The 27,636-nt window shown below is 36.6% G+C and overlaps 5 protein-coding genes across 5 annotated transcripts; 2 read left to right on the top strand and 3 right to left on the bottom strand.

Moving 5' to 3' along the window:
- Positions 1–1,345: 1,345 nt before the first annotated feature.
- LOC107185348 (heparan-alpha-glucosaminide N-acetyltransferase-like) lies at positions 1,346–9,521 on the bottom strand. Its single transcript, XM_015573013.1, has 12 exons — positions 9,323–9,521; positions 8,333–8,480; positions 7,563–7,696; positions 7,358–7,473; positions 6,793–6,955; positions 6,441–6,645; positions 5,310–5,477; positions 4,854–4,975; positions 4,625–4,785; positions 4,078–4,252; positions 3,662–3,774; positions 1,346–3,279 (listed from the first exon to the last, which is right to left on the bottom strand). Exons 2-12 carry the CDS (start codon positions 8,453–8,455, stop codon positions 3,098–3,100), a joined length of 1,662 nt encoding a protein of 553 aa, XP_015428499.1. The 5' UTR covers positions 8,456–8,480; positions 9,323–9,521; the 3' UTR covers positions 1,346–3,097.
- An 888-nt stretch (positions 9,522–10,409) lies between these two features.
- Positions 10,410–14,761, bottom strand: LOC107185309 (gamma-glutamyl hydrolase-like). The gene is made up of 8 exons (XM_015572969.1): positions 14,539–14,761; positions 13,645–13,768; positions 12,634–12,684; positions 12,479–12,553; positions 12,226–12,380; positions 12,040–12,146; positions 11,162–11,390; positions 10,410–10,718 (listed from the first exon to the last, which is right to left on the bottom strand). The coding sequence occupies exons 1-8, from the start codon at positions 14,663–14,665 to the stop codon at positions 10,567–10,569; spliced, it is 1,020 nt and encodes a 339-aa protein (XP_015428455.1). The 5' UTR covers positions 14,666–14,761; the 3' UTR covers positions 10,410–10,566.
- A 2,510-nt stretch (positions 14,762–17,271) lies between these two features.
- LOC107185312 (dnaJ homolog subfamily B member 12) lies at positions 17,272–21,905 on the bottom strand. Its single transcript, XM_015572971.1, has 8 exons — positions 21,687–21,905; positions 20,107–20,257; positions 18,840–18,985; positions 18,628–18,768; positions 18,244–18,377; positions 17,908–18,023; positions 17,541–17,704; positions 17,272–17,384 (listed from the first exon to the last, which is right to left on the bottom strand). The coding sequence occupies exons 1-8, from the start codon at positions 21,817–21,819 to the stop codon at positions 17,272–17,274; spliced, it is 1,098 nt and encodes a 365-aa protein (XP_015428457.1). The 5' UTR covers positions 21,820–21,905.
- Positions 21,906–22,810: 905 nt separating this feature from the next.
- Positions 22,811–24,285, top strand: LOC107185308 (39S ribosomal protein L22, mitochondrial). Its single transcript, XM_015572968.1, has 4 exons — positions 22,811–22,889; positions 23,052–23,270; positions 23,357–23,567; positions 23,857–24,285. The coding sequence occupies exons 2-4, from the start codon at positions 23,055–23,057 to the stop codon at positions 24,075–24,077; spliced, it is 648 nt and encodes a 215-aa protein (XP_015428454.1). The 5' UTR covers positions 22,811–22,889; positions 23,052–23,054; the 3' UTR covers positions 24,078–24,285.
- A 1,414-nt stretch (positions 24,286–25,699) lies between these two features.
- On the top strand, positions 25,700–27,599 carry LOC107185324 (electron transfer flavoprotein subunit alpha, mitochondrial). The gene is made up of 4 exons (XM_015572987.1): positions 25,700–25,742; positions 26,149–26,478; positions 26,874–27,326; positions 27,402–27,599. The coding sequence occupies exons 1-4, from the start codon at positions 25,701–25,703 to the stop codon at positions 27,576–27,578; spliced, it is 1,002 nt and encodes a 333-aa protein (XP_015428473.1). The 5' UTR covers position 25,700; the 3' UTR covers positions 27,579–27,599.
- Positions 27,600–27,636: the final 37 nt, after the last annotated feature.

Here is a 27,636-nt window from a genome sequence, read left to right as displayed (position 1 = left end):
GAAAAACAGCTACATTCTGTACCACTGTGCGTAGTTCAAGTAGAAACAATGAGTAATAGACAGACGCACTAATAGATTGTATCCAAAAGCATACGAGAAAGATGACGATTGTCACAACAAAATACTGACCATGTCATACATCTGATCTTTTTTATGATGTGATTTCCTTATCTGATTTCCACAACTTCGGTTGTATGTTCCACAAATCTGTATAATTACCTAGAGACTGCACACGTAACAAAGGAAATTATAACCACTGAATTCCATTGCGAAGAAAGTCATTTCAAGATCACAAGATAAATTCGGAAGAGAACGAAGGAACACTGTTGGGCCGCTCGAAACGAGCAACATTAATGAAATTCCTATTTACACAGAAATAATTATCACGAGAGAATATTTTAGGCAATCACGATAGGTGAATCGCCCTGTACATCAATTTTTCCGTTTTCTGGATTTCCCAGGCTGAGTACGACAATTAACCGAAATATATTAATCGAGCATGGCAGAATCATCGCATTTGTGTCTCGTGCCGCGTGTCCAACTAACAAAGATGGCCGCTGGAATCGTCTCTATGCATGCTTGGTTGTGCGTTTTGCGTTTGTAATCGGCTGCGATGGCATCTTGCGATACCAGCTAATAAAGCTCGTCGTTGCCGCGCGTATATAATATCGGACATCTAAATTGCAGTGCATGCGCTAAACGCGTCGTTCGCAGCGATCGACCAAAAGATTAAATGACCGTTTCGAATCGGAACGACCTTCTAGATCCATTTAAACCGGCCGTGAATACCACCACCGTTTAACGGTCACGGCCTTCACGGACGATCAATCAGTGGCCGCTCTCGCTGAAGTAATATCTACGCTTCCAATTAAATTGCACATTAATGTCATTCACTGCCTCGATCGGCTTCGATTTACAAAACGAAATTATCGTCGTTGGTAATGGACCCTCGTAACGCCAAAAACAAGAATCGACTTGGCAGCTGTGGAAATTCCTACCCGTTTGTCGATAAATCGTCCATTGAAAAATCATTTAGTACGTAATTTGTTTTCGCCACCTAATCAGGAAAATATGAGATGAATAAGTTCTTACCTGTATGAGAAGGATGAACGGTGTGAGGGGCCTCCAAGTCGATTCTTCCGCGTCCAAACCATATAAGAGCAATTTCGAGAAAAAGAATCGTCACAGTATTTTGAAACCATCTTCGAATGAACCTTGTACATTCGTGGAACAGGCACTAACATTCGTTTCTCTGATTTTTCAGGTCCCGACGCAACTGATTACTGAGCAAAGACGGGTACCTCCTTTGGAATCATGGCATTGTTAGTGTGTTTTCTCCTTCTTCTTTTTTTCCTCTTATTTTCTATTTTGTTTACAACAACGATCCGTAGCAAGCGATCATACGACGGCCATTCGACGTAGCGCGCCTCCCGTCGATCTTTTCCACGGACATCCTCCTCGTCAATCTTCCACGCTACCCTCATAGATGTCCATCCGTTCGCCTCTCCTTCTCCGTCTTCATCACCGTTGCCGGAAATGAAGTCATCAAACCATAGACTTGTGTAAATTTTATAGAGCGTGCGGTGACATGCCCACCTCTATTTAGACCCTATGTGCCCTGCACACCATGCAACGATTAATGGTACTAATCCGTGTGGACGTCATACACTTGAAGAATGAATATGATTCTTCAGATATAAGTCATATTGATGAAATGTAAAAAACAATAACAATGGAGAAATTATGTAGTTACCAAAATTATTACGTAAATAAATAATTTCTCCATCATTATTTTGTTTTTTTACATTTCGTCAATGTCACATATATCTGAAAGGTACTCTACATTTTTCAGGGGTCTAACGTCGCCGCGGATTAGTACCATTAATTGCCATAGAATGTGCAGAGCGCACATGGTCTGACCGTGCGAGACATGACACTGCGCAATCTAGAATAATTATAGATGTCTATGGATAAGAGGCTTCATTTCCGGTAACGGTGGACTCTATTTTCTTCTTCCGTAATCCCACAGTGTGTGCACATTGCTAAGAGACGAGATCCACCTTTACTTCTCCTTACTTTTTGTCGCGAGACGATCGACATCCGCCGCGTCGATCCGCGGTCGAGAGTCTCAACCGAGTCGCGTGCGAGCGGTTTGTTTACGTAGAGTCAATGCCTCGTTGTGACGTTCGTGTACCATTTTTGTTCCGTTTAGAGAGGAAGTGAAACCGACGCGAAGTAACCGGCTGAAAGTATGTTTGTATCGATACTGTCGTTACCTTCGATCTGTCATTGTGCCTGTTTAATGTAAGCTGTGTAAAATAAATTATTTGTAAAGTTGCAACCGGTGATCTTCAATCATTCGGATCAAGTGCGTCGCGAATGGATGTATGTATTTGTCCCTGTTTCAGGTCACGTGACATGTGCGGGAACGTAATACGGCATTAGTGTTTGTCTATATTCAAGATCGGCCTGTTATAAAACTTGCTTGTTTACTGTGCTATTAATTTAAGGAGGAAAGAAATCCAGCGAAATATATCGTTATTTTAAGGTACAGAGTATTTACAATCTTATCGCAAATAGACACTCCTGTCCAAGTATGGACCAATGGGAAGTCCATCACATGATGAAATGCGCCGCCATTATTATTGCTACGTAACTCTTATCTTTAAGTGAAATAAACGATAGAACGATAACAGTTGAATAGTTTAATATCTTGCGATTCGCGTGATTGTTATTCGAAAGTAAGCGATAATCTTCGCGCGATTATTAGCCGTTGCGGTGACATTCAGTAGGTAAACAATTCAAGTCTTTGCATATACTGTGTCCTCTAGCAACTGTTGCCATTTTTAATGTTCGCCCTGCGCTATCATCTTACTACATACTGATCTGAGTTGTTACAACAGTTTTTACTGTTAAGGCTAATTCAAACAGACCAGAACACGAGTCATTCAATTTCAGGCTGGTTCTCAAATTCAGCTGTATAGGTCATTCAAACGGCAAGTTTCTGTTTACCATTCTCAAAATATTTGAAAATTCCTTGAGCTTTTTTTCTTTCAACCATTCTACACATTATCTGCTAGTTATAACGGACACAGTCTCACAGAGTGATGTACGTTCGTTTCCTGTGCATTACGTACGCGATGACAGTCCACAGACCGACGCACCAAATCGTCTCCAGCAAACGCAACGCACGACTCTCCATGTTGCCAATACTCCAGTGGAAGGGGAAAAGTTTGAAGCAAAGCGTGTGGCCAACGTACAACAGTAACGCGTTCATACCTAGGAAGAGTAAAGGGCACATTAATACTACTCTGCTTTGTTGGAATTAGGAGAAGAAGCGCCGACAGCCCGATTAGTTTAATTGATCAAAGCATTCGGTTGGTTTCTTTTTCTACAACTACTGCCGCGTGTTCTAGTAACTCACTAGAACTACTACCAAACACTTTTGCCCCTCACGGTATGTATTACACTAAAACCATCAAGACTAACTCATTTCAAGACATATCCATCAGACACTAATGTTCCTATTTAAAATATCAATGCGTGGGCAACTGATTGTTCACGTGTGGCACATTTAAAAGGGGGACAATCATCTGGCTATAACACGCCACGATTGCGTAACCCCCGTTACGCGTCGTAATCGCGCGAAAGTGCTACGTACCAGGAATTCGGAAAGGACCGCCGTTCCACACCTTGACCACGTCCACGAGCAAGTAACACACGGTCAGCAAAGCGAGCGAGAAGGACGTCGTGACGAACACGAACGACAGGGACCTGCGAAACAGAGGATTGTATCGAATCAGGCAGGTTTCGCAATCGAGACCGTGTACCCTCACGAGCAAACTCGGATTCCACTAGGGAAAAAAGTGGCGAAGGGAGAGAGCCTCCCACCATTTGATAAATTTATTTCAACAACTAATATTAATGTTAAATTGAATGTTAATTTGGCATGAATTCCAATAATTCCCAATACCAAGTGGTAGGAGGCCATTTCCCTACGTTACTTTTTTCCCTAGTGGAAGCCGAGTTTGCTCGTCAGTGAGCCTCGTTGCCTTTTTTGGGCAACCGAGCACGCACCACAGTCTCTTGTTGACCGGTATCACGTTGGTGAAGTGGAGGGCGCAGCCGATGCAACCGAAAAGAGCCGCCCACGCGAGCCATCTGATCACGCGCGCCTTCCAATCCTTGTATGTCATCATAATAATGCCTGTGTGCAGGCCCAGGAACACGTGAAACGTTGTCGTCAGCGTACCTTGACAAACCAGACAAGTTTCGATTGTAACCTTCTGAAGAAACTTGTAACTTTCACGTGCATCAAAAACGACGGCGCTAAAATGATCGCTCGAAACAAGGTCCACAGGATAAGCATTTTACTACCTCCACGTAAATATCTTCGAATTGAAGAAAATGTTGTCGAAATCAGACGAAAGCTGATCCGTATCGAAAGGAGCATCCTGCGCGTATGAGAACCTTATTTCGAGTGTTTGTACTAATAGAGCTCGAAGAGAAAGTTCTTGTGAACTTTCTGAACTTCATCTGAGGAATTTGAACTCGGAATAAACATGGATTCGTTATCCAGCGAATTCGTCGAATGAATTGCTTAGGTATCTAGAAAATCGTGTACCTAAAATTCCTTCCGGATCGTACGGGCCAGCCTTATAGACGGTCCTCGAACGAAGCAGATGAGGTTCTTTGAGCACTATCCTGTCGATGTAGCCAGCTGCCCCGCCGACGCAGTCAAAATACTTCCCGTCGTCGTGAAGACCGCCAGGCCCGAGGTAACCGCTAACGATCATGCCTTTAATGACTTGGTGAGAAGACAAGCAATTGTTCATCGTATTATACGTACATACGTGGGACATCCGGGAACATTCAGGCAGAATGTTAAGACACAATGGAGGGCCACGATAGCGAGCATCACGCACCATTGGGGAAGCAACACAAGGATGTCTTGAACCTCGCGTAACGTGGCTGACTAAGAAGAAAATTTACCGTTATCTGATCAAGGAAGATGATTCTTTAACCTTTTAATTGAAAAAAACAAGTCAATTCGTGATTTACATTCAACTGTGTGTCTTCCTATGAGTTCCCAGTGTTTCTGGAATATAAATGTGATTCTATTGTAATGTGTGCAGCAGTACAAATTTGATCATATCTACATTGATCATGGCGATCCGGATTCATTTTGAGTTTCGATCAGAAGTGTTCTTGTAATGTATATAGATAGATGTTATTGAGAATAGTGGTAAATATCGTGTTTGGAAGATATTCATGGAATTTTTATTAATTGTTTGCTGACGTGCACTCACTTGCGTCTTCATTGGCCTCTTGGACATCAAGCAGAGGTATGTCACCGCGACCAAGAAGTAAGTTATACCGAAACGTTGAAGGACACCGAATATACGGATGGTTTCCACATTAGGTCCTCTGTACGCTGTGTTCAGCGACACTCCGATCAAGAACAGGAGAAAGCTTCTCTGTTAACGAAACGAAGAAATGAGAAGTTTAAAAAACTGTGTTAAACGAAACTCCGAAGTAATACTTTTATTATTCATTCTCTTGGATATCCTCTATACATTTAACTAAAAAAATTCTGTTATTTATATAATCTAAAATTTGATTACATCGTGTTGTATGACAACGTTGGTATAAGACAGCTTTGCACAATTTGTGTACCCTGTGAATATTGAGGTGTATCATAACTAATTTCCACCTGCGATGGAGAAACTGTATTTTGTCTAGAAAAATTTAATTGAGTAATAATGACAGGTATAGAGGTTCATCGATCAATCGATTGAAGATCTGATAATCCAAGTGCAGAGAGCACACGATTATTTAATTAAAGATCCCGATAAATGGGTACTATAAATTCGCGTATCTGTTTACATTACGCAAAAGTGGGTCAGATAAAATTGCAAAATAAAAATTTCTTGCCACTTAAAATGATTGTGTTTTAGAATGAGCAATATGAGGAACGGTTACTTTGAAATGTAAAATATCTATGGTAACTTTAAGAGACTTTCAATGTCCAAAAATTTCTGTTGACCTTCCAGTAAAATTTGTAACAGGCGCCATTAATTTCCTGTCACTGGAGAATATGAATCGTGCCCTAAATCAATTCATATATCGAACTCTAGAATTTTTTTTAATTGCTCAGAAGCTCCTGAAGATTGCAATTAATGAACACACTTAAGATTTGTTCAACAGACCATCACTGTCTGAACTGCAATATTTACAAATTTGTAAATAGCAGAATAATGATCCAAATAAGGGATGTTCAGGTCAACAAGTAAATCTTTATATTGTTAACAGCATAACTTTTAACGAGAGTTTTTTATCACCATATTTTTCCAATAGCAGAAATTTGAGCAATCAATGTGTGAACTGAAGTTTGTAAAAGAGTTAAAAAAAAACACTCTGAATAAAGAGCACAACCAAACCTTGACGATCCCATACAAAATGGTGACCCTCGATGGCACGCGCTTCATTTGCCCAGCCATGGCTACGGGGATGCACACTCCCATGATCCATATGAAGCACGGAAAAACCAGATCACCCAGCAGCAGGCCGTTCCAAGTCGCGTGGCCCAAGATCTTGTAACCACCCGATCCGCCATTAACGAATATCATTAACAGAGTACTCGCCCTGCAATATTTGAATTTATGAAAATACCATCAGGTTGTACATATTTTCACCCTCTGAGTGCTACTCCGAGTCACTACCGAATAAAATTTAAATAGTCCAGATAATTTCACGTAACAGACAATCAAAACAGAGACTTAAAAGGTGTACCCTCGAACTGTATCGATCGCTTTCACGCGACATTTCACAGGCTGCTTGTTCGCTTCCTCCACTCGACGTTTTGCCCACTTCCTGCGGCACAAATGCCATAATGTCTTCACGCTGGACAGGCCGAGCAGAACGATTATCAGCACACCGAAAATGACGAAGAGTTCTGAAATGGATCACGGTCACGTCAGACCACAGTGTTTGTTAGCGTCAACGTATTTCGAGTGGGGTCGAGGACGGATGGCCTGGCGATATTTTGCCTTCGAAGGATTCATGATAGAGTCTTAGTTCTGGACTTGAAACTTGGTTCTGGAAGGGCAGATATAATACTAAACAGCTCTAATGTCACGTGATGTCTGAACACTGCATTGTGTCCTTCAACTATCGACTGTCATGGGTTTGTTTATGAGAAACGAATAACAGAAAGTTCGACATGGCAAGCAATCCCTGTTGCTTTGCATTAAGAATAAGGATATTGTTCCTGGAAGATCTGGCCAAAGGTCTTGTTGGATCAAAAGGAAAAACAAGTCGACAGACTTCGTTAACACAGAATTCAACAAGATCTTGCCTGTGTAAGGATACACGGATCCTTTCAAGATACTGACGTCACAGCCTCCATTCTTCACCGACAGCTCGTACACACCGTATTGCCCAAGACTTGGGGTCAGCTCGCAAACCACGTCACTGAAATACGATCAACCACCGTTCAACGATATTACGAAGTGTGGGGAATGTTAGAAAGCCTTTTCTATTCATTTAGAAGGCATAAGTACCTAGTGTTTTTCACAGACACATATTCGCTGGGTTCCTCAGCGTCCAATACCCTCAAGCTCGACGTTCTGAGCGTGTCGATAGTCACGCTGGAATTCGAGTTCGCCGCGAATCGCTTGGTACGTGTGTACGGACACTGAAAAAAGTACATCAGAAGGTCCATCGATAGCGATCGTCATCGCGGAATCGTGTGTATATAAATAGAATACGCGTCACGTGACAAACATTCTTCTGCAACGATCGTCATCGTGGACCGAGTGTCGTCCATGGTAAGCGTGTTCGAAATATTACGCGCTCGAACCGTGAAAAATTTATTGCGCGACAATTTACCACATTCAAATGTACCGTAATACTGTCCACGTGAACGGTCTTTTTCACTGTGGCAGTTAACCCCTTATAACATCGTGTCAGACTCGTGTTGACGAACACAAAAAGGGTTTAATAAACCTGAGTGTTACTCCTTTTCTTTACATCGAAGAGACATACTCTTTTACTAGTATTAATATTTACCTTTTCGAGTTATTGCGCACTTGCAATAAATACAGAATTTATTTTGTTCCTGGAAAATTATTGACGATAAAGTAATTCTGGAGACTATAGTCGTCGAAAAAATCGTAAGGCAACGGGTTAACGTGTTATACGAGATCTCGGTGCGGATTACAAATTACCTGGTTCCGTCTTCCACAGATGGTCCGTCTTTCGTGGGATAAAATGCGCTCGGAAAGTTAAGGAAATGTCGTAAACAATAGAAAAATTTCCTTGGACAACTTACCGCCGCGCAGTCTGACGACAGCCAGTAGAGCCAAAGGTTCAGATTTTCGTCCTCGTTTCGCAGACGCAGACAAGCCTCGTCGTATCTCAAACTGTCCCGATCGCAGAGCTCCGGGTTGTCCATGGTCGTCTGGCAGAGATAGTATTAACTAGAATAAACGCTACGATAAAATCAAACCATTCGGTTATAATGAACGTTGACGTTAGTGAGCGTTTCGTGAATTTTCCTGCTGTTCTGAACGTGTTAACAAAATGCATCCTTAATCCGAGTGAAACGCCGTGGCACCAGACGGTGTTCACCGGTCGCAGAAAGTGGAACGATCAAAGTTGAATTTATGTGCAGCGCTTTGCCGCTCTCACGCGACCTAACCTCCTTCTTGCATGCGTTAGGTGTAAATACCAGAAACAGGTGGACATTGGAGGGTGGCAAAAAATGGCCGTTGGGGTTGTTCTTGCGGAACTATTTACATAGTTATTTTTCGTCCTACGGCTAGTGCTAGTGTTGCAAGCTAATGGGTATATTCAATTTTTTTGAAATTCTTCGCAAATGTTCGAAACGAGTAATTGCCGTTAACAAAGTTGCACGAAGACGCAATTCGTTCCCTTTGAAAACTTGTAAAAATGAAATTCTCGGTTAGCAAGGTTGTCGTAAATCCCAAGATATTATATTTCTTTTCTTGGTTTGCAACTTTGTTATCACGAAAAAAAAAACTACAATAATACAAAAATCCATTTCCTAATCCAAAGCTCGTATAAGATTTTCAGAGAACAGTGGCAAAATATTTAAAAATTAAAGCATGCAAGAAGCGTATCGCAGGTACGTGTTACATCGGATGAAACATCAACGTAATTCTGGCAACAAATTGACTAATCGTTGAGAACCGTCTGCAGTCTGTCTACTGAGATCGTGACCGGCCAAATTTTTACCTAGATCTCGTTCATTCAAAGCGTTCACTTACTATTAAATTTATAGAACGATTCGATTACTTACGAAACAAACAGTAACGCCTTTCGTTGAACCACGCCGAATGGTAGATTCGTCCGTAGCACGTACGCGACGGTACCAACCGAGAAGATCCAAGCGACGACGATCGATGTGTATCGAACACCTGTGATCCTCCGATTTCGATGACACTCGAAATCACTATGAACGCGTGTTTCACACCTAACGGTGTATATCGGTGTTTGCTCGCGACAAACGGTTCCCCCAATCAAACATTCCCTCGATCTAATCGGTCCCCCTCTTCGGTGGCTCGATAAACGCGGCGGACCACAGCTTCCCGAAGTGGCACGACAGTTTTCTCGAGAGCGTAGATACTTATCCGTGCATACACGGCTTCGGCCGGTCGAATCGCCGCGGATCACGTGGGTGCATCGACTGACATTTCACCTGGCATTCAGCAGGTGAGAGATTTTACCTGGCCAGGTTCCACGTAGTTAATCCCCCCCTATCCTGCTTGAAACCACTTTCCTTCGGACCAACCTTGAGCGATGTTTATTAATACGACCCACCTGTGTACCGTTTAACCCTTAGGCTGCCAGAAGTGTCCCGATTTGGGACATTAACAAAATTCGAAATTCGGCGCAGTGCATATGTTAATAATGTCCATCAAGTTTTGGCCAATAAAGACCACGTTTCGTAAGAAAAAATGCCGGCAGTCTAAATGTTAAGGGGTACATACCTTTGGATGGTTCAAAATATTGATGTTTATATATTACATTAACATATACCTACAAAATACAACCGCCCAGGGGATGCAGATATAGTCCTTGCCACTATACAATGCTGTCGTAAATTATTGAATTGATATAAAAAAAAAGAGAACAATTAAAGTCAGAAATATTTAGTATCTGAATTGACATTGTACTCTCATGAACAAACCTAGGAGAAAAAGTGGTACACTGGAAAGGCTTCGTACCGCTTGTTTTTGCGATTGTTTGACCGATTTCACGACCACGCTATATCTTGGCGAGGACTATTAACCTGCACCTTGGCGTGACACTCGGAAAGAGTCGAAACGATAATGTTGAAATATCACAAGGTTGGTAATATATTCAATTATTTCTTTATTCGCGACAACGCTTCAAATGTTAGAAAGACACGTTAGGTCGTTCTATACAAGTACAGGTGAGCCCTGTATAACACGGTGATTAAATTCCTAAAAAATAGCCGTATAGAGACTCGAAGCCGGCTGGAATCACCGTGCCAGCCTAATCAACGCTGGCGGCAAGTCACTAGATGTAATTCAACTCCGTGCTATTCTTCTTGAAGAAGTAAGTCTGCTGAAACAAAATGTTCCTCTGCGCGGTGTACGTTACCGGATAATTGTAAATTAAGCTCCGAGCTTCGTCGCTGATGGAATTAAATGCGTTCTTGTTCTTGCGCGCTGTAAGGAGACATCGTTCGATTAGATATTACGATTTACGTCGGTTCCACAAAGTGTCACACCTAACGTAAGCACCTTCAATATCTTACTTATTTTTGAAAATACAAAGAAATGTGAGCGGACAATACGATTTGGTTGGAAGGGTTAATTTTGTTTAGGTGAGTCTTAATATTTTTTTCATCATGGGGTAATAGTTGAGGTCAAGACCAATCCAATGTAGTGTGACGTTCATTTGATCTTGAGTACCAAAAATCCACGAATGTATATAAGGAAGCCGATTTAAATAATAAGAGGGATTAGTGTAAAAATGTGTCAAAGTTGATGAACATCACTTTGAGCATTTGTTAAAATAATTTTTCTGGAACTCCAAAGTAAGTGTAATATTTAAAGTGCTCACGTTAAATGGAACACTCTGCGTAAGAACAAATGAAGATTTGTTGTACCTTCTTTGACGAAGAAATTGGCAAAATATTGAGCGATTTGCACCGCGTCCTCCCCGTGCGGTATATTACGTTCCAGGATCCATTCGTACAAATTCTTCTCCGGATGGAACTGCAACCCGTAAAACGGAAAACTGGTCGACTCCACCGCGGAAATGAACCCCTGTCCCCCCTCGTCGTTGTTAACAGCTAGTACTTTCAGCAGATTCAGCGCACCAACTTTTCGCAATTGCTACAATGTTAAAACGCTACAGTTCGCTCCGCTAATGAGAAAACTTCAGAGTACTCTAAAAATTTCGATCTTTTTTAAATTCTGAAGATTTGTAGTGGACTTCTATAGAAGAATCGGATAATTTTTTTTAGGTTTAAAGGTTGACGTGTGTTTTCGTATTTTTTGGTATGTCTTGAAAATTATAGTAGATACGATAAAAATGTTATAATGATAATTTTAATGGCTTTTTAATCTCCATAAAACTGTGCAACAGAATTGTTAAAAATTTGCTTATTTATTTATTTAAACAACAAATGTTTAACAGTCTTATTGCACAGTTTTATAGAAAATAAAAAGCCATTACATTTTCATTCTAACAGTTTTTTTGATACCTACTATAGTTTTCAAGACATACCAGAAAATAGGAAAACACATTAACCCTTAAGGGGTGGTATCTGAAGAACTGAATATCAGCAAAAACGAAACATTGCCCGATACATTTGTCAAGATCCCCTACAAAACCTGCGGAGTTTTTAAAAGAATCTGAATTATCGGGGCATCGAGTGTTCTAATGTCTCTAAATATCTTTAGATACTTTAGTAACTCGGTAGAAATGACTACTTCGTTGCTTTTTTTTTTTTCAGAGAAGGAAAAATGAATTAAGACTTACTTTTTTGGTGACGCAGTAATGATGGACATTAAATGTAACTTTTTCAGACTTTAGCGTGTCTATAACGTCGATCGGTGCATTTCGAAACATGGTACTGTTTTGGTAATCTGAAACATCGGTGACCTTGAGAAAGTGGGTGGGAGGGGAGACAATAGTTACCTCGAAAAAGAGATACGGCACTCTCACCTCGAGTAAATTTTAAGGAAAGGGGTAGATTTGTGGCGTTGCACGGTATTCTGTGTTCTATGCAATTAGCGGTGACGTACGTTAACAACTCGAATCCCAAGCAGACGCCCATAATTGGAAAGTACGTTCCCTGTTTGTACATTTCTTTCGCAATTCTATAGATTCGACAATTTTTCAGATTCAATGGAAAGTATTTGAATCTTACACGTAAATAGGCCATGAAAATAGCTTTAAGACGTTACAAATTTCTTACTTGTATATCATGAATCCCGCGTCGCGATAGCCATTTTTATCGTCGAAATTTGCGTTTCCGCCAGGCCACAGGACTCTGTCGATAGTATTGAAAAATAAATAAACTCCAGTGGAATACCCTGTTTATGGCGGAAAACCACTGTCACGTTAACTCACCCGTTTACTTTACTCATGATATCCTCATAATACGACCTCTTCTGCCCAATCCTGCGCGGAAGAACACGATCAAGTATACATATATTCAATTTACCCCCCCCCCCCCCCCACACACACACACACACACACATTTTACGTTTACCGATATGTCAACGATCGGTAGACTACACAATTAACCCAACTAAAATGTTTACGATTGTTGAGCAACTGGGTACACTGACCTGCAAACTTCCGTTAGGGGAAAAAGTGTTGTCGGGGCAGGGCCTTTTACCAATTGATAAATTTATTTCAAGCACTGAAATAAATGTTAAACCGAATGTTAATTTGGCATATATTTCAATAGTTCCTGATATCAAATGGTAGAAGGTCATTTTTTTTACTAATGGAAGCCGAGTTTGCTCGTGAGAGTACATACACCAAAAGTCCCGTTCATAGATAAACATAGATAATTTTACTCTTATACTATCTCGAAACTCTTAATAATCCTCCCTATAATATACCACGTCTTGTTTTAAAGAATTTAAGCGAGAAAGTGACTCAAAATTACAATATAATTCGAAAACCATGCTGTCAAAGTACCGTGCGTAATATGGCACGGATCACAACTAGAATATGACGGCTGAGGTTGAGTGATCATAATTGGGAATTGTCCTACATTCAACACATACGTAAGAAGAATTAAGAATATATGAGTTACTTATTCCTATTGATTTCAACTGTTCTATATGCGTTCTAAAGATTTAGGCGAAGGGGTTGATGATCCAAACGGAATGTTTCGGAATTAATATGTACATTGAACGCACGACAGATACGAGACAAACAGTATGAGTCAGGGTAAACGGAAGGTTATTCAGCACGATAGTATAATGTATTTTCTTGCGCGGAAAGTTCGACGAGATCTTTATTTTATTTGATATCAATTTCGGTAAATGAAAAATCTGTAATGAAGCAGCATTATTAAGATATGAAAACAAGAAGTTGTCCATAAAGACAACAGCGTCGTACACTCACCAAATTGGCACAACTCTCGCGCCAGCACCCTCGAGAAATTTAACGTAAGACGCGGCGATGTAGCTGTGATATTGATTGTCATATCTTGAGTTTACATAGGGAGATACCTCTTGAGTCAGAATACCTTTTGGAATACGAAATTAAAGAAACTTGAGGACTGATCGTTATTAGAATGAGAACACGAAGAAATATTTGTATATCACTCGTATGTTAATTTAACAAATTTTCGTGTTCATGGCGTTGCCGGCGAAACCCAAGTTAAATGCAGAAACAGATAGCTATGGTTTTTTAGATAACTTTTGTCATTTATTGCTGGCAATTTGTTCGAAACTTGTACACAACTGGTTATCAGGAGAACCCACGCAATTGGTACAAGCTGTATACTCTGTTCTATGTACTCCGTTAATATTTAAATTCAATTGTCTTGAAAACGAAGCGAGTTACGGCGGAATTTTGATTCCATATTTTCTTCTTAGTTTTTTCACATACATATGTACCTAAATAGAATATCCGCCTTTACGTTAGTACTCTTATTTTACTTTGTATCTCTTTTGTTTAATCAATAAAGCGTAACTCCTTCCATTAAGATATCAACATTTTGACGAAGTATCAAATAGGTAACTATAATTTCGAAAGGTATCAAACCGGTATCGATACTTTTGTAGAAGTATCAAGCGGATATTAATTATGTTTAATACCTACATATTCGATAAGATATCATAATTCGCAGGCTGGAATCGATAGTATTGATTCGGTATCATTCCGATCGCTATCTGGTAGTTAGTAACTACCAGTTACAAGACAGTCTTCTATACTATCAAACAATCGTATCGTAACATTATACGAGAAACAATTATTATGCCACCTTTGTGGCCAGGCTAAAAGTCGACTCACCGATTATCGGCCTATTATTGATCACGGTGGGATTAGATTCAGTAGATGCAGCTGAACACTGTGATGTCGCCGAAAGACTCATGGTGAAAATTAACAGAAGTACGTGCAGTGAGCTTGTCGTCGACATCGTGAAATGAATCACTACTCGAGTACTTAGACAGAACTGGACCGCAAACGTAAGAACTAGAGCTGTTATATACTCTATATATTATCACTGGTACGGAAAATTTCGATGACGAGCGAATGGTTATCGATACAAGTGACATATGTACAATATATGCATATACGTAGACGCATACTTAACCCTCTAGCTATAATGAATAAAGAAATATCACACAACTTTGGTTTAAACGATGACGGTTCATTTTTTCGCAGTTAACGATCAACATCGTTCGCACTTGACGTGCTGATTTTGATGATATCGATGAGTAAGGTGGTTCTTGTAAAAAACATTTGACTGGTATTTTCTTTTCTATGTTCGGTGATATTCAGATCTACGGGTTGACAGAATTTCTGAATGTTGATAATGAAATATTCATGCTTAATGGTGACCCAAACAGTTTAATAATCGTCTTTCAATTTAAACATTCTACTATTATTTCCTCGTGCTTGGTCGTATACGAAAGCAAATATATCGTCCACGGATGAAATATGCATATACAGTGATCCGCAAAAATGTTTGTACAAAAGGATGTAATATATTCAACTTAATATTACTGATTTTTTAATTATGTGTAATTATATTTCAGAGAAACTCTACTAATAGGCTAGTAAAATAATGTTGAGTAAATATTCTTATATAGTTAAATATTCTAATTTTTATATTTCCATGAGCAAACTGAGAACGTTTGCATAGATACGGATTTGTTTTGTGATAATATACAGACATTAGAATCAAAGAGAAATCATCTCACTCTATTAAGAGGTCTATCATCTTCTACATAAAATAAACGTCCACAATACGTAATACTATAAATGCATAAAAACTGCAGTACATTCATGACTCTCCTGAGTTCCTAATCGTCAGGATCCTCGAGCTAAAAGCACTGTCAGAGTAAGCACTTTGAAAGTATTGTGAAGAGTCTGAAAAACAACTTGTGATTTCGAAATTTCTTTATTTCAAGGCTAATTAAATTGACATATACAATGCACACATAATGGTTCCGATAAATAAGTGCCGTTAAATGTATGCAGGCTAATCAAAACATGAAAGAAATTTGATATGTGGGTTTCGAAGACGGTATCGTATATAAATATTTTGGGATTTACGATCTCGGGCATTAGTCGCCGTGGGTTCAGTTAAAGAAGATGACAATGGTACTGAAAGACTTGCAATGTTACACAAAAAATGAGTTTTCGTAAATCGAGTATATTGATCGTGTAACTTGTATTATTTAAACGTGACATTGTAATTTATAAACAACAAAGGTGGGCTGATAATCTAGAAATTTTCGGTTTACGTTCAGCTTTGTATCCATATAAAAGTGTGTGTTGTACGCCTTGGCGTGTAAAATCAATTCGTTGGAAAGTTCAACGATGATCGCTTTTCCAAAGTTCATGAATCAATCTAAATCACGCTTCCATCACGTTCAATTTCACACGTACTGTGATGTGTACGCATCGCGTCACGGAATATTAATCTTCGTTCATCGCGTGCATTTTTTTTTGCGAATGCCGCGTGCATTACAGAAGGAATGTAACGGTGTTTTTATATGTATTGCACTCGATAAAAATATCTTTGAATCAGGACGTACTGAGGTAACAATAGTTTTTTCTACATTAATAATAAATCTAGAACATTAATACTGAGACTCACACATATAGTGTCCTACGTGAGAAACAAATCTAGTTTATAAGATCAAATGTATCACCGTGATCAACTTAATCCTTAAAAACTGTATTTCATTGAACATTGAAAAATTCTCTCCTTTGTGAGCCTAAGAAAAGATACAGAATGCATGCAATAATTCCTTTGTCCTACCATTATTAATCTTAACATACACCTTCTCAGTAGTTTATATAATTTTTCTTATGCGAATAAGATTAGGTTTCACCGAGTTGCGTCTACTTAGACTTCCTCGTCATCTACAATCTCCTTATGTTTAAGAGGTTTCAATGTCACAACGGTTTCTGATCAAATGATCGTATCCATAACAATCGATAATTCAATTTGCGAGCATACTATTATAATTAGTGGCATAGACAATACGGCAAGATTTAATATATCCTTTAACGTTCAAACTCTACCGGCATTCATAAATTACGGGAAATACTTTAAAATCATGTTCGCCACTATACCATTCGGTTGTTTCTTTCTTGCATAACAATAACACAGCATAAACGATGCTAAATAGTATGGGTAAATTAACATATGGTTTCTGTATTGTAAGATTATATCCTTCAGTTTGATCAACTTGAAGTCACACGTTAGTTCGGTAAAATTAATATTAATAATTTATATTTCGGGCTCAAATTCGCCATACACGCTACTGCAGTCAATCCTGTATCAAATAATTTACAATTTGAGTATGGAACAAACAGCTTAAACGGTCCACGTGAAAGTTCATGATGGACCAAGATAGTTATCATTTACAAATTCGGATGCGAAGAAACATAATATATTATTTAATATATTATGCATGGTCTTCTTCAGTTCATCCAAAAATAACTACACACGTGTAAATACAATATACACCTATCTACAACAAAATTCTATTTAATTACATAGTGCCGCTATGCTCCTTGCATTCCCTGCACCTTCTTACATGAGGGCATTTCGATATTTTTAGCTTTCACAAATAAATCTTGATCGCCGAAGTTTCTTGCTTTCCATAACATTGTTTCCCCTAAACATTAAAAACCATTTATATATGATGTTTACAAATGTGCTAGTTAGTTACTACATACTTTTATTGTCACATCACTCACGGTCAAACTACGACTATTCTAGCCATATCGAACAGTGTATACAAAAAAAAAAACAGTAAACCATATATACTCACTGTAACTTTTTTCTCTGTAACAGGCATGTCTCAAATTATTCAAGTATTCCTCTTCAACCGAAATTTCTAGTCTACGTAAGCTGCCTTGATATTCAGTGTGAAAGTTTTCTTTGACATAGTATGGCACCTTTAATCCTTGAGTTGTTCTCAGTACAGAATATTTTCTGCGCACAAATTAAAATGTGCATATAATCACTCTCACACAAATCATTCGCTACATTTAACGTTCAGTATATACCGTAGATCACAGCCAATAAAGTGAAAACATAAGCAGTAAAATTGAAACATCCCATAACAGTGTTAATTAAAACTAATTTATTCATCGTTATCTGTCATAAATATTTAGCGTATACTATAAGACACTTACGCGTTAGAATGCAAGCTATATACAGGGTCTGATATAAATAAACTGCTCATCATAGTTAATAATATTAATAACAGTACAGGCAACATCTGAAGGAATGTGGTATATCCATTTGCTTGCTGAAAAATATAATTATTTAGTAACATTAATCCATATAAATAATATTTAACAAAAGTTATATGCAGAGTGTTTTCTGACTTGTGAGACCCACATCAGCAACGAACAAGGAATACAAAACCAATCAGAAAAATTGATTATAACTTATTTTTGCTTGGTATTTCTCGTCCATTGCTGAAACGGATGTATTGTTATTTTCAATTATTTCCTCTCTTTTTATACCTGAGTACGAGGGTGCTGACTTTGTACATCTTGTTGTCTCATCCATCTTCTATCAACACGCCTCATATAAAAGTCCTGTTGTTGCAACCCACCGCCGAAGAACATATTGAACAATTCTTCTGCAGTAATATCAGCTACAAAAAAAGTTTTTGTATCGTAAGAAACCTGATTAGCATATAATATTTATAATATCGAATAAATATAAAGATTCCCGTAACTAGTGGTGCAAACGGAAACATGGTAACCTTTTTGTGATTCATTTCGTCTTCAAGATCGAGTAACGAGAAAATATTATTTTATAGTTTCGACTAAGTATTTCACGTAAAATCATCACTTTTCCGTTTGTACTATCAATTACGGACATCCTGTATATTTTGGTAGTACTTTCAAATCCTCTTGTGTAGTTAAAGTGTGCATGGTTTTGACGACTTTGACTATTTTGCATTCTATCTTCTTCAGGGCCATACATGTCATACTGTTTTCTCTTTTCCACATCGGTAAGAATAGCGACAGCATTTCCAATAGCTATAGAGAAAATATATATCGTATATATATCAACGTTTATTAAATATAGTTTAATCAATAATAATATTTACCTTTAAATGCTTCAGCAGCACCTGGTGCTTTGTTTTTATCTGGATGTAACTGAAGCGCTAGCTTTTTATATGCCTTTTTGATATCACTATCAGTAGCATCTGTGCTTACACCCAAAATTTCATAATAATCTTTGCATTTTTTAATCCTGTAATCAAACGAATTAAATTCATGCTAACGATTTAACTTAAAAACTAATATAATGACTGTTGTCTGAATATTTTTTCAGAAATTATACAGAAATATTAGAACACTATATATTCTGTGTTATTAAAATCAATGTTACACATACTGTCATTTACATAATGAGCATTTAAGGCCATAAGTGTAACATAATGTTCTACAGAAAACTTGTTATACTTGGTCTGCAGACTTATATATAAATCACTCAAAAACAATATTGAACTGGACAATTTTTACTCATAAAAACTCAATGTTATCCGCGAGTGTTTCAAACAAAGAATTTGGTAAGAATGTCGTAGGTCATAGGGCATTATGGGTGGGGATAATGTATACAGGGTGTTTGATAATAGATACCTGAATGTTTAATTTATATGACCAACTAAGATGAAGATCAAAAATAACGAAATTCGCGTTAAAGGCTTTGTTTCCGAGTTATTAATAGTCGGAAACATGAGTGAAAATCGTCTGACCCGATTGAACGCATGTAACTAGGTCAGTTACGGGCGCAGACAGTGTCGTATCCATCTAGAAAAACCCATTTACCCTCGTGAACGAAGTGGTGACATACGACGCCAGGCGATACTACAATAATTTTTTTTTTAATTTTATAAAACACTTAAGACGAATTGTTGCACGACATTAAACCTGCCTACTCGCTAAAATCCAAAATGGCTTATCAAAATTCGTCGTATGGAATTTTTACAGATACTTGTGGATTTTAGCTTATAGGTAGTGTTTTATAAAATTTTAGAAAAAATTATTGCAGTATCGCCTGGGGTCGTATGTCACCAGACGGTTCCTTTTTTGGTGTCTATGGCACTGACGGTCATCGACCGAGTCTGTGAATCAGCTGACCAACACGCACTCACCGTAGTATAACCCGTCGCATCAAACAACGTTTTTCGAACGAATTTTCGACAATCAATAACTTTGAAACGAAACATTTAACAGAATTTCGTTATTCTAGATTTTCATCTTAGTCTGGCATGCAGAATCGCCCTTTACAATTTCTGTCAGTTGTTCAAACAGACGGTAAATTGCATAGCTCTGCTCTAATACATCGTAAAACTTATTCGACTCTTGTACCTTTTAACATATTCGAGTTGTTCCTTTGTATACTCTGTAGAAACTTGAGGCTGTGAAGCTTCCTTAGGTGCAGTTTGACGTTTTCTAACAGTAGGTTCAGACTCAGACTTTTGATTTTGTTTCGAAAACATTACCACTTTTGCTAATACATCTGCGAACGAAAATTAATTAGATCAATGGACTTTGCAAATTAAGGTAACTGCATAGTTCTCTCGCCACGATACAGCGTGGTCGTACATTAATATATCGAGGGGCGGTACCGATTAATGCCACCAAGCAATAAAGCGAGAAAGATTGTCGACTAATTATAGTTCATTCACCAACAGGGCAACGGTAAGTTCATTTTAGTATTTGGAATATTTAAAAGAACTTTAACTTTTCGTAAACTGGTGTCAACAGTAAAAAAAAGTCAGAGATACCTTGAATCTGAATTGCTACTGTACAGCACTGAACGACGTTCGAGCTCCTTATTTCCCCATTTATCTCTTAAACAGCTGTTCCGACGATCGGATAGTGTTTATTTTTGCATCCGAATAATTTTACGACCACGCTATATCGTGACGAAAACTAACAATCTTTATCTTTCATACTTCTATATGGATGCAGTTTCAACAGTGAAAGTGATAAACATGTAAAAAAAGTTTCACTTTTGACTAATCGGAGAAGTTTATTCTAAAAAGAATTTGTAAATGCGTATCAGAATGTTCTCTTCAAAAGTTAATAACACTTCTAATTAAACTGACACTCCAATAATTATACATATACTTGGAAATAACAATATACATAATTACATAATGAACACATTGCGACCATAAACACAAGCTCATTTTGCAGGCTTGGTCCAGCCAAGAATCTTAAGCCTAGGACCATCGTCATTTAATTTTGAATAGAATGAACACCTCATTAAGTATGCAAAGTTCAAATGGCCCAGCACCAACAATTGCTTATAAATGTCTTCACTTCTCTACATGGTTCTACTGACTCTTGCTCTAACCATTAACTGTGCACATCTGGATACTAAGTCAATATATTGTTATCGTGGTATAAACAGTAATCATAGTCATAAATTAAACCTTTGACATGTGGATATCATTGATGCTTCATAATACAGAATTTTATATATACTGTTTCAACTTCTCAAAAAATTAATGTGGTTAATCAATGGTAATTTCTTTATCAGGAGAATAACTTAAATTTTTAATTTGTAGCAGTGCAGTTTTCGTTGTCTTTAAGTAGTCATTGACATTAAATTAAAATGGAGAAATATTTAACTGAAACAAAGATTAATCAATTCTCATGACCCTGAGGAAAGTTCAGCACTCATCACATTCCATATTTCTCTAAATTGTTTTGTCCCAACGCCCAAAACACGAGTACTTTAGCGCTTGGTCGATTCTACAAACAGACTATATACATATGTCTCTTCCACCGAAAGTACCTCGAGCATACGACAGGAATACATTTTAAATTGAACGTGTTAAAGAATCACTGATTAGTTACAGACAAGAGACAGGGCAAAAAGAATCGATTATGTGATCTATGAACGAAACTACTGACGTGTGGACTTTCTATTCATTTACCTTCTGCCTTCTTCGTTGGATAAAGTTTGTATGCTTTACGCATAAACTTTTCAGCATCCTCGTACTTCTTTTCACGAAGATACCGTTCCGCAAGTTCCATGCACCGTTCTGCTTCATCTTTATTGCTATCCATGATTTTTTCTTATAGGTCGAATCTAAAAGTTTATCCTAACACAATGACGGAGCAGAATAGTAAATAAATCCAATCGTTCAACTAATTCTCCGCCATAGCAATTTAATCAGTTACGTCATGAACACGCTACACGTAGAGCACACTACTTACGCGTACGTGACGGAAGGTGTCACAAGCGGCGACCACGACGGGTTAAGTTCTCGTAAATGCGGTATATTCAGGGGTGAAGCCATGTTACTAGAGCTGGTGGTCAAATCACAAGAAGCTATGAATATTTTCACTGATCTGCCTATAGATAAGATCTATCAACCTTCATACTTGACTAAATAATTTTATATTACTGTTGATTTTAAGAAAAAACAATAGTGACAGAAAAATTAAATTTATTGTCGTTTACGATAAAATGCCCCAGCTATTTTTTAATTACTATATTTTCTCGTCCTTAGGTTGCAACACACCACCCCTTTAGCGCGCGTTTCATTTAATAATTAAATATTATTCAATAACAATAAGGATAGATCCGCAAACTTGCCCGTTTTGATGTATATAGCACCGACTAGGTATAGGATAGACCTATCATCTTATGGGACTTTGTGTCTCGTGTTCTAAAATATCGATAGTGTTGTTGCGTATTCGCAACTGGTAATATTTAGAATCAAGCGCCATCTGTTGAGAATTTTAGGAATAAGTACATGTAACTACACTGTCATCTGTAGTTGCGAATACGCAACAGTGGTATATAGTACCACATGTAGGTCTACACATTTTAAAAAATCAAGTATCGATTATTCACGTCGGATCCAACATTAATACACAATATTGTTCAGTTTAAAAAAATAGTCTGAGCCCATCTGAGACTATCAGAAAATATAAACAGCATTAGGTACCTATGATATACCAGGAATAACAGCACAAAAATCTTATTTCAGCTGGATAATAACCAATTTGTCAGAGAAAGATAGAGAAATATTTGGCATTTGGTATTTTGACCAAACACTAGAAATACGTTTTAGTGAATAAAAGTTTATATTAAGAAAATTTTACTCCATTTACTACATTATTTGCTTACTGTACGTATGGACAAAAAGATTCTATATTAAAAAATACATAATAGTTCTACATACGATGTCAAATTATAACTGTTACAGAACATATACCTCTTATTTAGGTTATAATATAATTATATTATAAGTATCTTTTATTTTTTTATGTTTCCTTTGTATTTTTCACAGAAGATGCAATGTGTAAGACAATGTACAAGATTTGTATCAAGTCAGATACTTGGTACAAATAACTCAAATAATTTGTCTGGTATGTTAAAATCATTATATGTTATTCCATCTCGTAATATATATAAATTAGCAAGTTATGAAAACTATACCAAAAAGTTTATGGAACACAATAAAACTATTTTTCCTCCACAAAAGCCAGGAGAAGAAAAGCGGCCTGGAGTAAGTTTACGATCATAAAAGTTCTTACAAATTCTTGTTTATGTGGTAGAACTTCATGATTCATAATGTCTTTCTCTATTTTTTAGTACGTTTGTAACATGAAAAAAGATATAAAATACAGTCCATTGAAAATGTGGTATGTTGCTTGTTTTGTGAGAGGCATGACTGTAGATGAGGCAATTAAGCAATTAAGTTTCTTAAACAAAAAAGGTGCAGCTATTGCAAAAGAAGTTATATTGGAAGCACAGAACATGGCTGCAGATCATAATATTGAGTTTAAAAGTAATTTATGGGTTGGTAAGTATAGTTCTTGGAAACAACAGTATACCATGGTCACAAAGTAGGACTGTGAATCATTCCATTTTAGTAGCTTCATAAGATAATATTGCTAACTAATGTAAAATTGTATCTACTGTGTTGAAATAGCCAGAACAAAAACTGAACTGAAATATAGTTAAAACAGTTCGTATTCTGTCAGTTCCTTAGTTTTAGTACTAAATTAGTATTCAAATTTAGTACTGAAAACATAGCGCATTAAACATGTCCAATGAATCTTGTTACTAATATTCGTAATTTTTTTTCACAGCCGAGTCTTTCGCAACAAAGGGTATGGTAATAAAAGGTATGCGTCGTCACGCCAAAGGCCGTCAAGGAATCGTGCATTATAGACACTGTAACTATTTTGTACGTCTAGAAGAAGGAAAACCACCTGCAGACTATTATATGAAGAATCCTAAGAGTGGCAAAGAATTGTTGGATGAATGGATGGATAAAATGCAACATCGCAAAGTACTCAATTCACTGTAATTTATTAAATACATGAAATTACATATTGAATTTAATTTATTAAAGTGAACCATTTTTTCCATTATATTACTGTTGTATCCAACATTCGTATGTTTAAATAGTGGGTTTCAATATATTTGAAAACGGGTTTACATGTTTAATTTGAATTTATTTAAGGATGAATAATTAACACACAGTAAGAGAATTGAAGCCAATATAAATTAGAATATATTTACAGCTTCAATTTAGTCCTTCTCCAGTGACGCCTCTTTGCATTGTACCTGCAAGTCAGACAATACATTATTATGTGATAAAATTTTTATAAAATTCATATATACATACATAATGACTTAGCGAAGTATAAAATGAACACTATTTCACACTTTTTTAAAATTGTTTTTGAGGCACACTTTGTTTAACAAATTGTGCATCACACCGAATACTATATAGTCTTGTTTTCGATACATCTTATAGTGTAGTCTCAAGATTTTTATATACTATTTAATTTAATGAATATTAACATTTTACATGATATACTTTATTATGTAAAACTACGAAATTCCAGACCACTTGACATCTTGCTAATATATAATGTGTTAATGTAGAATAAATTAATGACATTGATTTTAGCTACAACGAAAACAATGAAATATTATAATAACTCACCGAATCGTGTTGCCAGTACGCATCCTAACCCATTGTGGAATCGGTCTGTTTTGCTTCAGCTTTTTGGCAAGCTTTCGCTTGATAATAAATGTTTTGTGAGCCGACTGAAACAAATAACAAGACTCATAAATACCTTCAGAATGATATTCTGAAAATTATTTTGATATAACTAATAGGATGTCAAATAATTTGTCGGATTTCCCAAGTTAACCGAGCCATTACCATTTTGCTTTAACCGCAACTCACGAAATGAACGATAAACTTACTGGGTGTTATTTCCTGTACTGAAATGTCACTAGACATTTATTACCAACAGCTAAAATATAATCACGGGATCTGCAATTTCCTAAATACTATGAATATATAAAACTTTTAATTAAAAATTACATATTTTTGCTAAAGTAATTACGGTGTTGTTACTTTCTTTGTATCAAAAATAGTGTTTCTATTATTTGAAACTGAAAGAAGCATAAATACTTAAATACATTTAAGGTGCATTATATTAATGCACCTGTTGCATGCGCGCCAATGCATGTTTATATTTAAATAATTATTAAATATATACCATCTAGTTTTATATTTGAATAAGTTTAATATATATTGTTAAAATGTTACTAAATTTTTCTGAACTGTTTTTGTAAAATATGTATTTGTTGAAATTGGAGCGCTTTATATATATATGTATACATATATGTAGTTCACATGTAATAATATTAAATTTGTAAATTTATAGATTCATCTTAATATTCTTAGAGGAACATAATTATTTTGCTTTTGTTTCTTAAAACCTTTAATATAGGTGCGAATTTTTGTAATTATCTGTAATCAAATCACGTATCAAATATCTAAGCACAATAAAGGAACGAATGATGTGTTATCCCCTTACCAAAGGACTTTGGACTTTAGATACGAATTAATTTTATTTAGTTATTTAATAACCCATTAATAGGCAGTGTATTAGAAATATAATTGTAAAAAATGTTTGCTACGTGTTTTCGAACGTTTCGCGTTAGTAACAAAGTAAGTAGCGGAAGTTTCTATTTACCTGATTATCATATGTTTTTTGGACTAACCAAATCTACTTGACGTTTGCAAATTATTTTCATTAAAATTGTACATTTTTACAAGGAGGGAAGCATAAAACCTAGATTGCGGATGTTTATGCAAATATAAATTTTTATGAATTAATAATGGATTATTTAATAAGTTTGTAAATAAAATAACAACCTCAATAAACTTTACTGCATTTTAGATTATGCAGTAGGTGCATAAAATCCATAGTCTCTTAAAAACAATTCCCTACTTATAATACTCTTAAGCCCTCTTTTGCATTTAATCACATTTCTTTTCAACATTATAAATGAACATATGTTATCATATGTTAAATGTTCTTGGAATGCTTCATACATTTTTTTTACATTTTCAGTTTGGTACATTGGCACGTTATGAGTCCACATTGGTCATAGCAGAACATAATAATGAATCATTATTACCTATTACATGCAATGCAATAAGTGCTGCAAAAAAGATTGGTGGAGATATAACTGTATTGGTTGCTGGTACCAAATGTGATTTAGTTGCCCAAGCTGTTAGCAAAGCAAATGGTGTTTCTAAAGTCTTGGTAGCTGAAAATGATGCATTTAAAGGATTTCTTCCAGAGGCATTAACTTCTCTTATTGTTGCAACCCAAAACGAACATAAGTTTACTCATATTATAGCTGGAGCCACTGCTTTTAGTAAATCACTATTACCAAGAGTAAATATATTTAAAAAAAATTTGTTGGATATAGGGAATGGAAATGATAGAATGTGGTTGTAAAGGAGATCTTTCTTCATGGTCTTATTAATGACACAAGGTTGCACATATCATTAATGTTTAGTACTTTAAAAAAACATTGCTGATAATTATACTGCAGATTTTGTGCATTTATAACAGATGCAACTTAGAAAAACAGAATAAAAAGAACTTTTATCCATTCAAATCATTCAATAATATAAGTGTCTATTTATAGTCTGTTCTCATCAATTTGCCTCATTTAAAACATGGGAGTAAATGATCACCCAGTCTAATGAATCACCACATTATGTCTTTTCTATTAACAGTAATATTGATTTTATGAATGCATAACATAACAAAATCAATCTTTAAAGGTTGCAGCTAAATTAGATGTTTCTCCAGTAAGTGATATTATTGGAGTCAAAGCACCTGATACATTTATTCGTACAATCTATGCTGGAAATGCTATTCAAACTTTGAAGAGCAAAGACAAAATAAAGGTAGTTTCAGTGAGAGGTACATCGTTTGAACCAGTTCCATTGGAAGGAGGCAGTGCTAAATGTGAATCTGCACCTGCTGGTGATTATAAGATGAATCTGGTCGAGTTCATTAAACAGGAGTTGACAAAATCTGATAGACCGGAACTAACATCTGCAAAAGTTGTTGTCTCTGGAGGAAGAGGAATGAAATCTGGAGATAATTTCAAGTTACTGTATACACTGGCTGATAAATTTAATGCAGCTGTTGGTGCATCCCGTGCAGCTGTTGATGCTGGCTTTGTGCCCAATGATTTGCAAGTTGGACAGACTGGAAAAATTGTTGCACCTGTAATTAAATTTCTTATTGTACCTTGTTGTTGATACATTTTTAAAATATCTTTTATTATAATTTCGACTGTTTAGGATTTGTACATTGCTGTGGGTATATCTGGAGCAATTCAGCATCTTGCTGGTATGAAAGATTCAAAAACAATTGTTGCAATTAATAAGGATCCAGAAGCTCCAATCTTCCAAGTAGCGGATTATGGCCTTGTTGCTGATTTGTTCAAGGCAGTACCAGAACTTACAGAAAAATTGTAAATTTCAAATATATTGTTTTCAAATTTTTATAAAATTATATATATATATACAGAGTTTA

This window comes from Dufourea novaeangliae, unplaced genomic scaffold, assembly GCF_001272555.1.
Source record: "Dufourea novaeangliae isolate 0120121106 unplaced genomic scaffold, ASM127255v1 scaffold60, whole genome shotgun sequence".
Taxonomy (NCBI): domain Eukaryota; kingdom Metazoa; phylum Arthropoda; class Insecta; order Hymenoptera; family Halictidae; genus Dufourea; species Dufourea novaeangliae.
This window is presented reverse-complemented; position numbering and strand designations above follow the sequence as displayed.